This window comes from Myotis brandtii, unplaced genomic scaffold (assembly GCF_000412655.1).
Source record: "Myotis brandtii unplaced genomic scaffold, ASM41265v1 scaffold203, whole genome shotgun sequence".
NCBI classification, from domain to species: Eukaryota; Metazoa; Chordata; class Mammalia; order Chiroptera; family Vespertilionidae; genus Myotis; species Myotis brandtii.
Genome location: NW_005357559.1, coordinates 35,156 through 47,470, shown reverse-complemented (window position 1 = coordinate 47,470; position 12,315 = coordinate 35,156). Strand labels below are relative to the sequence as shown.

General features: G+C 39.1%; 1 protein-coding gene across 3 annotated transcripts in view; it reads right to left on the bottom strand.

Annotated features, from left to right (window-relative positions):
• Positions 1-12,315, bottom strand: part of NAALAD2 (N-acetylated alpha-linked acidic dipeptidase 2) — a 45,571-nt gene that overhangs the window by 32,184 nt on the left and 1,072 nt on the right. For 2 of the 3 annotated variants that reach the window (XM_005865288.2, XM_005865289.2), the window contains exons 2-5: positions 11,924-12,035; positions 4,020-4,206; positions 964-1,065; positions 154-279 (exon numbers count right to left, since the gene is read on the bottom strand). In XM_005865288.2, coding sequence (XP_005865350.1) covers positions 154-279; positions 964-1,065; positions 4,020-4,206; positions 11,924-12,035 — 527 coding nt within the window. Of the gene's footprint in view, positions 1-153; positions 280-963; positions 1,066-4,019; positions 4,207-11,923; positions 12,036-12,315 lie in introns of those variants that run through there. The other variant, XM_014538894.1, reaches the window with a different exon arrangement.

Genomic DNA, 12,315 nt, shown 5'->3' with positions numbered 1-12,315 from the left:
AAAGAAATAGCTATATATATATATATATATATATACACATATATATATATTTATAAAGCAATTTTGGAAACAATATAAGATGTTCATTTACATCTACAGAATATATCTTATCTTCTTCACTCTAGGACTCTAGGAAAACAAACAACACAATACTTTATTTCCTCTGAAGATCTTCCCATATCTGGCAATAACAATCTTTCCCGTGCAGTTGATGCCCATTTCTCTTTCTAGTTTGAAAAAATCTTCAGTACGAGCGTAGTTTACATATACAAGATCTCCCTGTAGGAGAAACAAAAAAGAAAAACAATACATACCACTGCTATAATTAAAGAGAAAATCGAAGAATAAGTTTGCTCCACAACACTGCATCATCAAATGCTGTCTTTCCTGCTTGGGCTCAATAGACAGGTCCATGCTAATTCTACAGAAGTAGAAAATATTTCAATATGCTCAAAAGTTTTTAAAAAAATGACAATATGTAAAACATTTTAAACCATGTATCCAACTTTGAAGAAACTACCAGCGTACACTGAGTTGTGGGAAGTAGGATTAAATAAAAGTCATTTTAAAATCCCAGCTATGTTTAATTTCCAACTATGGAGTTCATCTTAAAATGTCTATAGTCTGATCTATAAAATCACATCTATAATTCTGTAACAAAGTCAGGCTATGAACAAAGAAAAAAACTTATAAAAACATCTATTGCTCTTACTGAATTAAAGGCATGTTCAGCATTTCTTTATTTCAAAAAAAGTGGCATTTGGTCCATCAGGGTCTCTTTTTGTGTTATTTATTTTCTTTCTTTTTCTGTTGTTCTTTTTTTTAGGAAGTGTGTGAATAGCACTGAACCTGAAAGATCAGCATGCATGGTCCTCCTAATCTCTTCGATTTAGTCCTCCACATAGGTTTTGTATAACAAAAGAAGTTTTAAAGAGTTGAATAAGAAAATGTCTTTTATTTTACCTCTGGTGTGCCTTGGGCTGAGAAAGCATTATATGGCGGTACAATATCTGTAACATTCTCATATCCATCTGGTGGCGGCTCAAGGTATGATGTTTTAAAAATCTAGCAAGCAATGAAACACATGACATTAGAAAGAAGCTTTCTAGATTGCTATTAAGGAATAATACATCTTGCCCCAAGTATACACTTAAGATTAAGCATCCTGAAACTAGGTTCTGTAATCAAATAGATAAATTCCACTGGCAACAAGGAGAAAGAGCCTTATCATCGTTATTGTCTTCAAAATCATGGAAACTTCTATACATGCATGCAATTTGGGGTAACTAAAAGTTCCCACGTGATGTATAAAAACAGGCTTCGAAGGTGGCACTCTCATGATTCTCCTATTCCTTTCAGCTGTCTCTCATCTGTATTTAAATAATATTTCCCTGTGTTTTGTCTGCAGTACAGTGCTAGCCTCATTCCATACTCCCTTCCTGGGAGGTTTCATTGACTTAAAATTTTACCCATACCTGATATGCTTATGATGCCCGGCCTTCCAGACATGTATTTAAGGGCCTGATGGGCATTTCAGCGTGGATGTCCAAACTCAACTTCCTTAACTTTGCATTTATCTTCTCTCATCACAGGTCTACTTCTGCATTCCCTACTGCTACTATGAGCATCACTAGCTAGCCACCCACACCAGATGCCTAGGAATCAAACTGAACCCTGTCCTCCCCTCCTTCCTCCAATCACTAGTCAAGTCCTGCCAATACTGCTTCCTAACTATTTCTCAAATCTATCCCTCTTCCTCGTTCCTGCTAACATCCTAATTCAGGACTTCATCATCTTTTACCTGCACTGTTGTCTTAGACTCCAACCTTAACTCCTTGCCTGGTCTAGGTCTAACCTGCAGACTGCCCAAACTATCTGAGTGCCTCTCTAACCACACCCTTCCATTTTGCTATGACTTGTCAATGGTTTCACTGACTGAGGTTGAATACCTCGCTCCTTAGGACAGTGTATAAGCCCTTCCATGACCTGCTCCCAAAACATATACAGTTGACCCTTGAACAACACAAGTTTGAACTGCAAGGGACCACTTATAAGCAGAAAATTTTCAATAAATATGTACAATACAGTAAATGTAATTTCTCTTATGATTTGCATAACTTTTTTCTAGCTTACTTTATTGTAAGAATCCTATATAATAAAAGGGTAATGTGCAAATGGACCCTAACAGAATGACTGGTTGTATGATGCACACTGACCACCAGGGGGCAGACGCTCAATGCAGGAGCTTCCTCCTGGTGGTCATTGCGCTTCCACAGGCGGAGTGCCGCTCAGCCAGAAGCTGGCTCATGGCTGGCCAGCACAGCCGCAGTGATGGGAGCCTCCTCTGCAGCACTAAGGAGGAGGGCTCCTGGGCTGCCAGAGGATGTCTGAGTGCCAGCTTAGGCCCGATCCCTCAGGGAGCGGGCCTAAGCTGGCAGGTGGACATCCTCCAAGGGGTCCCCAACTGCGAGAGGGTGCAGGCCGGGTTGAGGGACCCCCTGAGTGCACGAATTTTCATGCACTGGGCCTCTAGTATAGTATATAATACGTATAACATACAAAATATGCATTAATTGACTGCTTATGTTACCAGTAGGCTTCCTGTCAACAGTAGGCTATTTGTAAAGTTTTGGGGAGTCAAAAGGTATTCATGGATTGTAGGTCGGCACTCCTCACCCCTTGTTGTTCAAGAGTCAACTGTATACTGATTTCTCTCTTATTGTGGCTCGCTTTATTTTTTTTTCATGGCTCTTAAAATACAGAAAATCTTTAAATTCCCCAATAATATGAAATTAGTACATCTCCATTTTTGCCAATATTTTCTCTTCTCCCTAGAATTCTCTTATCTTGCTTTATTATATGATTAATTAAACCTTAGAGCCCTAACCGATTTGGCTCAGTGGATAGAGCATCAGCTTGCAGACTCAAGGGTCCCAGGTTCGATTCCGGTCAAGGACATGTACCTTGGTTGTGGGTACATCCCCAGTAGGGGGTGTGCAAGAGGCAGCTGATTGATGTTTCTAACCCTCTATCCCTCTCCCTTCCTCTCTGTAAAAAAATCAATAAAATGTATTTTAAAAAACACCTTTAGAATCTTCATGATTCACACATCAACTCTTTTGGGAAGCCTTCTATGACTTACAGGGAGGTATGAACAAAAAAGGGGGTTCTATGGAAAGTAACCTTACAAGATGATCTGATCATAAATTCCTAACTGGGCAGGTCATGATGGTAGTCACACCCTAAACATATAACATTTGTTGATTTCTTTAAAAAAGTTTATTATCACACATTTGTAATACCTTAACCAATAAAGAAATTTAAAAAAGTTTATTATCCCATTTAAGTACAATGCTCATTTACATATTTCTCCATAATTGTCTTTTGTAAAAATAGACATATAACTTTTTAGTAAAAGGTTGACCTTTGCCTTAAGCAAGCACTGTCCATTGTTTCTGTGCATTTAGGTTAACACACCTTTGAAATAACCACCCTCAAGAGAGCTCATAATCTTGTTAATTATCCTGTAATTCAATCCCCACTTTGTTTTCTCACACCTCCATGTGATCTTCCTATGTTCCCTCCTTAATTTCAAATGCATAAAAAGTTGCAACCAGGAATATGACATCAGTTGGACCCAAATAAACTCGTATAATAATTTTCTACAGGTTTGGATGTTCTTACATCAATACTGGGCCATGTGACCCTTTTCATTGTAGATAAAGAACCCAATCAAACTCTTCAGAGCACTTACCACGTTGATTTGAAATGATGTGTTCTAATGTCTGCCTGACCTTATGTACAACAGAACCATGCCCTAGTCTTCATTCTGGTCACCGGACCTAGCACTGTGCCTGGCACATAGTAAACACTGAATAATTAGTTTGCAACTTAACTTTTCTAGAAAACATGAGTTCCAGTGCACTCTTAACAAATTGATCTTTACTTGACCCTAAATTCCAATTCATGTGAAAAGGTGGAGTTGTAAATTATGAGAAGTACCAACAATTCTACATCACCTCAATGCCATGTTCATCCACAATTGATATATAATTGGCATTTGTCTCATTAGGGTAAGACAGGAGAACATCATAATGAACCAACTTGGCAGAGTCCAGTCCAAATTTCTTCCACTGGGTTTGGATTTTCTTGGCAAGCAGCAAATTTTGTTCTGTTCCAGCCAGATGAGGGAGCTTTGTAAACGAACTAAAATGAAAAGAGAACACAAGGGGGAGTTAGCGACTACTCTTTTCAGATGATGTGCCTAAGAACTATTCTAAATGCGTGACTCATACTGTAGGCATTAACTTATCATTTCTGTATCAGAGAGAAGTAAAAAACCCATCGAGCATTACCCATTTCTCGATGTGCCAGTGAGGGGGAGCAGAGATGGCCACCTCAAAATGAGCCTTTTGGGGTACTGATTATTTTAAGCTGGTTATTTCCAAGAAATAAACATCTCAGAAAAAAATGTTTGGCCTTTCCCTCTACTGCCTGAAAGGAATTCTAATGGAGAACCTGCATCTGAAAGGGAGATATCATCACAGGTAACTATAGTTTGCTATGAGCCAAATCTGATAGACAGGAAGGAATCTAGCAGGCCCATTTGATCAAAGTCCTCTCTGTGTGCCGTTGTTTAAAATACCTATTTACCAATAAATACAGGTGACTTGCTGTCGTGCTCTTTGAAGTCCCATGTGATTTGCATTCCTGCCCTTTGAAGTCCCAAACCACAAATGCCCTTCCTTTTAGCTCCAGGTGCAATACCAGCCTGAACTGCGGGGTCTGTCCTCCGGCCCCATATTCTTATGGGACCCCCGTGTATACATATGCAATAAATTTGGTTATTTTCTCCTGTTAACCCATCTTATGTTAGTTTATCAGTCCAGCCAGAAGACCTTGGAGGAAAGGTAGGAGGAAAATTTATTTTTCTGCCCCACTCCAGTTTGTTTCTTTTTAAAATATGTTTCTATTGATTTCAGAGAGAGGAAGGGAGAGGGAGAGAGAGACAGAAACATCAATGATGAGAATCACTGATCAGCTGCCTCCTGCACGCCTCCTACTGGGGATCAAGTGGAAACCTGGGCATGTGCCCTGACTGGAAATTGAAGCATGATCTCCTGGTGGAGCCACACCAGACAGCTGCTCCACCCCAGTTTTTAAATGTTTGTGTGTAGCTACAGGTTTCACATCATGCTCCCCTGGAAAAGAACACATTTCATGGTAAACACATACAATCAGTAGAGGCTCAGATGAGAACTCACCCTAGACAAACATCACGCCTCTGTACCAGCGGTGTGACTTCTTGCTGCTCATCAGTAAGCGAGGACATTTTGGGCCAGTTGGGCAAGTCTATTTAACACTATATATATTTACATACTGTTGCTTTATCATTTTGTATGAAATTGTTTATTTATCTCGCTAAAGAGAAAGTCCCTCCTGCTTAATTCCTGCCTGTGACCTAAGAATTATACAATAGAGGTTTGTTTAATTGAGTTTGGGCAATGTTCTCTTGGTTCTGAGTTTAAATGATTGGGAACATTCACGTGACCTCACAAATGTAGTTCTAAATGAGATATATTTTGCTTGAGGTAAGTAATATTTTAAAACTATTTCCCAAACCCCTTTCCCCATCAGAACAATAATACTTTCGTAAGTTGGTTTTTTAGTCAACCAGAGGACAACCAAAAAAGGAAAATTAACATTTATTGAAAACTTACCAAATGCCAGGAACTATATGCCAGGTACTTGCACATGGATTATCTCATTGAATTCTCACAATCCCTTTTCTATTGTTCCCATTTTGAAAATGAGGAACCCTGGCCAGTGTGGTTAGATTGTTGGCCTTTAGATTTAAGGGTTGTGGGTTTGATTCCTGGTCAAGGGCACATACCTGGGGTGCAGTTTCGATCCCCAGCCTTGGTTGGGGGCACGTATGGGAGGCAACCAATTGATGTGTCTCTATCACATCAATGATGTTTCAGTCGTGCGCTCTTTCTTTCTCCTCCCTCTCCAATCCTCCCTACACTTACTCTCTAAAAAAAAAAAAAAGGGAAAGAAAAGATACTAAAATCTTCCTTTAAGAGATATCAGATACAAAGGAACTGGGATCAAATGGCCCCCAAATCTCAACAGCAATCTTGAAGGCTAGAAAACACTGAAGCCATGAGTTCAAATTTCTGAGAGTAAATGTACCACAGCTTTCTTATATATTCATTTACTGATGGACACAAACTAGATCACCAACTTGCACCATACACAAGAAAAAACTCAAAATGGATTCGACTTAAATGTAGCCATGAAAACATAAAAATCCTAGAAGAAAACATAGGTAGTAAAGTCTCAGACATTTCTTGTAGCAATATTTTTTCTGACATATCTCCTCTGGCAAGGGAAACAAAGGAAAAGAAAATAAGTAAATGGGACCACATAAAAATAAAAAGCTTTTGCACCATCAACAAAATGAAAAGACAACCCACTGAATGGGAGAACATATTTACCAATGATACATCAGATAAGGGGTTAATATCCAAAATTTATAAAGAACTTATACAATTCAACACCAGGAAAACAAATAATCCAATTTAAAAATGGGCAAAGGACCTGAATAGACACTTCTCCAAAGAGGACTTATAGATGGCCAACAGACATAAGAAAAGATGTTCAAGGTCATCACAGAAATCCAAATGAAAACCACAATGAGATATCACCTCAAGCCTGTCAGAATGGCTATCATCAATAAATGAACAAACACGTGTTGGCGAGGATGTGAAGAAAAGAGAACTCTCATGCACTGTTGGTGGGAATGCAGATTGGTGCAGCCACTATGGAAATAGTATGGAGTTTCCTAGAAGGTACATTTTAATTGTAAAGAAAATGGTAGGTTAAAAATAAGTGAATGAAAGAAGACATACCATGCAAATATAACATAAGAAGGTTGATGTGGCTATATTTATACCAAATAAAATAGATTTAAAGATAGACATTATTACCAAAGATAAAGAAGGACATTTCATAAAGAAAAAGGGTAGTTCTATCTTGAGGCCATAACAAATTATAGTGTATATACCTCATAAATGAGCCTCATAATATATAAATTAACAATTTACAGAATTAGAAAGAACAGATAATTTCACATTCCCATAGGAGACTGGAAAGTCATTCCTGATAGAATTTGGATCCCTACCCCAAATCATTAAAGAAATAAAAGAATTGCTAACCAGCTAAAGAAGAAATATCATAAGATCATATAAATTGAAGCAGATAAACCATGTGACAATATTTAATACTCATTCATGATTTAAAAAAAAGAAACAAGAAAACTTCTGCCATGGCTGGATAGCTCAATTGGTTAGAGCATTGTACCAATATGCCAAGGTTGAGGGTTTGATCCTTGGTCAGGGCACATAAAAGAATCAACCAATGAGTGCATAAATAATTGAAACAACAAATCAATGTTTCTCTCTTGCTCTCTTTCTCCTTCTTTCTCCCTCCTCTCCCCCCTCTCTCTCTTTCTCTCTCTCTCTCTCTCTCTCTCTCTCTCAAAAAAAAATCAATAAACAAAATTTTTAAAATTTTCTTAGCAATGTTGGGATAGAGCAGAGTTTCCTGAACTCAATAAAAAGCATCCACAAAAAATCTACAGATAACATCACAAAACTCTGAATTTAATAGTAAAACTCTGATTTAGAAACAGGGGAAGGATGTTGGCTCTCATCACTTTTATTCAACACAGTACTGGAATTTCAGTCAGTGCACACACACACCCACAAACAAAGACCAAAAAGAAGGAAGAGAAGGAGGAGGAGGAGAAAAAGGCATACAGTCAGTGTACTGGAGAAAGTAGACACATAGGTTAATAGAACAAATAGAAACCCAGAAATAGACTCGCATAAATATATTCAACTAATCTTTGACAAAGGCGCAAAAGCGATTAAATGGCAGAAGGATAGCATTTCAACAAATGGTGCTGGAAACATTGGACATCCATAGGCAGAAGAATAAACCTCATCAAACATTGTACCATATGTAGAAATTAACTCTAGATGAATCACAATGTGGGGGTGGAGGGGTGGGGAAAGGGGAAAAGGGATCTAGGGCTACTCACTTGAACCTAAAAGCATGATCCATAAAAGGAAAAACTGATAAACTGGATAAACTAAACCTCATTAAAATTAAAACTTTCTGATCTGCAAATGCCCCATCTATACTAATAAAAGAGTAATATGCTAATTAGACCGGGAGACCTTCTGGAGACCTTCCAGACAAAGCCAGGGGCTTGGCCAGCCTGCAAACTGCACCCAGGCATTCGCCCAGGCTGCCCCACCCCCAGCAGGGACCCCCACTCGGATGGGGGCATGGCAGGCCTGCAAATGGCCCTCAGCCCCTTACCCAGCCCAGCCCCACCCCTAACAGATACCACCCCAATGGGAGCATGGTCAGCCTGCAAACTGCCCTAGCCCCTCTCCCAGGCTGGCCCTGCCCCCCAAGGGAACCCCCACCCTGATCCGGGACCCCCTTCAGGGCAGACAAGCTGGCACCCACCTGTGCAACAGGCCTCTATCTATACTAATAAAAGGGTAATATGCACTTTAGACCGGACATCCTTCCAGACAAAGCCATGGTGGCGGGGCCAAGGCAGAGGTAGTTAGGGGGGATTAGGCCAGCAGGGAGAGCAATTAGGGGGATCAAGCTGGCAGGGGAGGGCAGTTAGGGGGATCAGGCCGGTGAGTGGTTACAAGCCAGCGGTCTTGGGATTGCGAGAGGGATGTCCAACTGCCGGCAGTCGGACATCCCCCGAGGGGTCCCGGATTAGAGAGGGTGCAGGCCGGGCTGAGGGACACCCCCCTTCTGTGCACAAATTTCATGCACCGGGCCTCTAGTTAATTATGAAAGGACAAATAACAGACTGGTAATATATATATACACACCACAAAGCTTACAAAAGAATTGTATCTGGAAAATATAAGAACTCTCAAAACTCAAAAGAAAAAAACAAACACGAACTTGCTGGAAATAGGCAAAAGAAAGGAACAGACATTTTAGTGAAGAGAATATACAGATGGTGAATAAGTACAGGAAAAGAGGTTCAATATAATTAATTAGCCACTTGGGGAATGATAATTAAAACCACAGTGAGGTATCACTGTGCATGTGTCAGAATGAGGAAAATTTAAAATAGTGACAACACTAATGGAGAATATAGAGTGATAAGCCATGTTCTACAGGAGTTTGGCAGACTCTTCTAAAACTAGAAATTTTCACCCTTGTGCATTTGTCTCAGAGAAATGATAGCCTATGGCAGTGATGGCGAATTATGACACGCGTGTCAGAGGTGACACGCGAACTCATTTTTTGGGTTGATTTTTCTTTGTTAAATGGCATTTAAATATATAAAATAAATATCAAAAATATAAATCTTTGTTTTACTATGGTTGCAAATATCAAAAAATTTCTATAGCCCTAACCGGTTTGGCTCAGTGGATAGAGCGTCAGCCTGCGGACTGAAGGGTCCCAGGTTCGATTCCAGTCAAGGGCATGTACCTTGGTTGCGGGCACATCCCCAGTAGGAGGTGTGCAGGAGGCAGCTGATCAATGTTTCTCTCATCGATGTTTCTAACTCTCTATCCCTCTCCCTTCCTCTCTGTAAAAAAAATCAATAAAATATATTTTAAAAAAATTTCTATATGTGACACGGTACCAGAGTTAAGTTAGGGTTTTTCAAAATGCTGACACGCTGAGCTCAAAAGGTTCACCATCACTGGCCTATGGTTACATAAAACCTGTACACAAATGTTAATACCCCAAAACTGAGGGAAATGGCAGTGTCCCTCAATGAGTGAAAAGTTAAACTGTGGGGCAACCCCCAAGATAAATGAATGGATCGACTCAGTATTTTTAAAAAGTTACTTCTTTTCCCAATTCATCTATAGAGTAAATGCAATTTTAATAAAAATTCCAGCAGGCTTTTTCTTTCTTTCTTTTTTTTTTTTTTGGTAGATATTGAGAAGTTGATTTAAAATTTATTTGGAATGCTGTCTACAAGAGACCCACCTCAAAACAAAAGATACACATAGGATGAGAGTGAAGGGATGGAAAAATAATTTCCATGGAAAAGAAAAGAAAGCTGGAGCAATACTCATCATATCTGACAAAATAGACTTTAAAATGAAGGCCATCATAAGAGACAACAAAGGTCACTACATAATAGTAAAGGGATCGATCCAACAAGAGGATATAACCCCGGTAAACATATGTGCACCCAATATAGGAGCACCTAAATTATATATAAGAAAAAAAACTTCTAGAGGACTTTAACAGAGAGAAAGACAACAATACAGTCATAGTAGGGGACTTTAACACCCCTCTGACTTCACTGGATAGATCTTCCAGATAAAGATTTAACAAGGAAACAGACTCTAAAGGACATACTGGATGAGATGGATTTAATTGACATTTATAGAACATTTCACCCCAATGCAGCAGGATATACATTTTTCTCAAGTGCACATGGATCATTCACAAAGATGGACCACATGAGAGACTTTATAAAAGAAGATATACAAGTGTCTAATAAGCACTGGAGATGATGCTTAGCATCAGACAATGCAAATTAAAAGCACAACGAGATGCCCCTACACACCCATTAGAATGGTGAAGATTAAGACAACTAACAGTACTAACTGCTGGCCAGGATGGGGAGCACGGGCACATTCACACATGATCCCTAGCAATGGAAAGTGGTACAACCCCTTTGGAAGTCTGTTCGGCATTTTCTTATGTTGAACATATGCTTATCATCCAAAAACAGCAATCCAAAAGTAATGAAAACATATGTGCACACAAAATCTTGCACACATTTGCTCATCGCAGCTTTATTCACAATAAAAAAAGAAACTAGAAACAACCCAATGTCCATCATCCACACATTGTTGTATTCATTCAATGTAATACTACTCAGCAGTAAAAAGCAATAAACTACTGATGCATGCAACAACTTTGATATAAACTCTAAAATCATCACGCTGAGTAAACGAAGATAAACACAAAAGAGCACTTATTGTACGATTCCATCTATATAAAATTCTAGGAAATGCAAAGGAATCCATAGTGACATAGAATTGATCCGTGATCGAATAGGGCCAGGGGTAAAGGGAGGAATAAACTGCAAAAGGGCATGATGTACACTTTCTGTATTGAGATTGAGGTGGTGGTTTGTTGAGTCTATTCTACATCTGTCAATACTCTCAAATTGCAGGCTTTCTATGGAAGCAGTTTACCTTATGTAAATTATACTTCAATAAAGTTGGGGTATTTCTTATGACAATATCCTTTGAAAGAGTCTGAATATAGAAATAAATGTCATGCTGATTACCTTCAAGGAGTTCAAAATGGCTCCCTCAAATGTCACTCTTTTTCATGCCTAGAGACGGGAGGATTTGCACTGAGCCTTTTGCTTTCACTTTGTCCTATTTGTATTACTTATACTTGCAACATGGGCGAGAGGTTTAATCTGTGGCGGAGAGATTCTGAAACTTTAACCTCCTTCCCTTTAAGTCAGAGTTTGCAACCAGTTAAGCCTTCCTGACAAAATATAATGTTTAAATAACATTGCTGATTAAACCCAGAGACCGAGGAACAAAGAATAACATTCAGTTGCAGCCCAAAGTTACATGAAGTTGAAACATTTCTTAATAAAGCAATCAGCTAACATTTTTCTGAAGATGAAATTAGGGCAGAAAGGCTCCTGCCACAGTCAAATAGACTGTATCCTAATAGTGGTTTAGGGACATTTTATGAAGGCGATATCCTGTTAACTTCACACAAAGATTACCATGGGAATACAACCCGTTTCAGTACACTCTTCACTCTGCAATATCTTAAACACTTTATTGTTAAGATCAGATATGCAAAACAAACTTACCGAAGAAATGACCTAATATTCTCAGCTTTCATCTCAGATATCAGGTTCCACCGCACACTTTGATGATAGCGCAGGGTAGTAGTTGTTTCTTTGAGAGGCTTAATAAACCAGCCTGAGGGGAGAAGACACATAGGCACATATACATCACACACACACACACACACACACACACTTACTTTAGACTTTTATAAAAACTAGGGCCAAATATAGCCCTTCCCTAAGTAAGAAATAGATCTCGGTGAGCTTTATAGAAATATTCATATCAAAGGCAGGGAACCTTCCAATTCCGCTGTGCAATGCAATTTTGAGTTGGTTAAAAAGAGTTTTTATATCAGGGAAGTTCTTTTCATTTCCCCACGTTAGACATCAAGGCCTGGGCCTTCCTCTTGTTC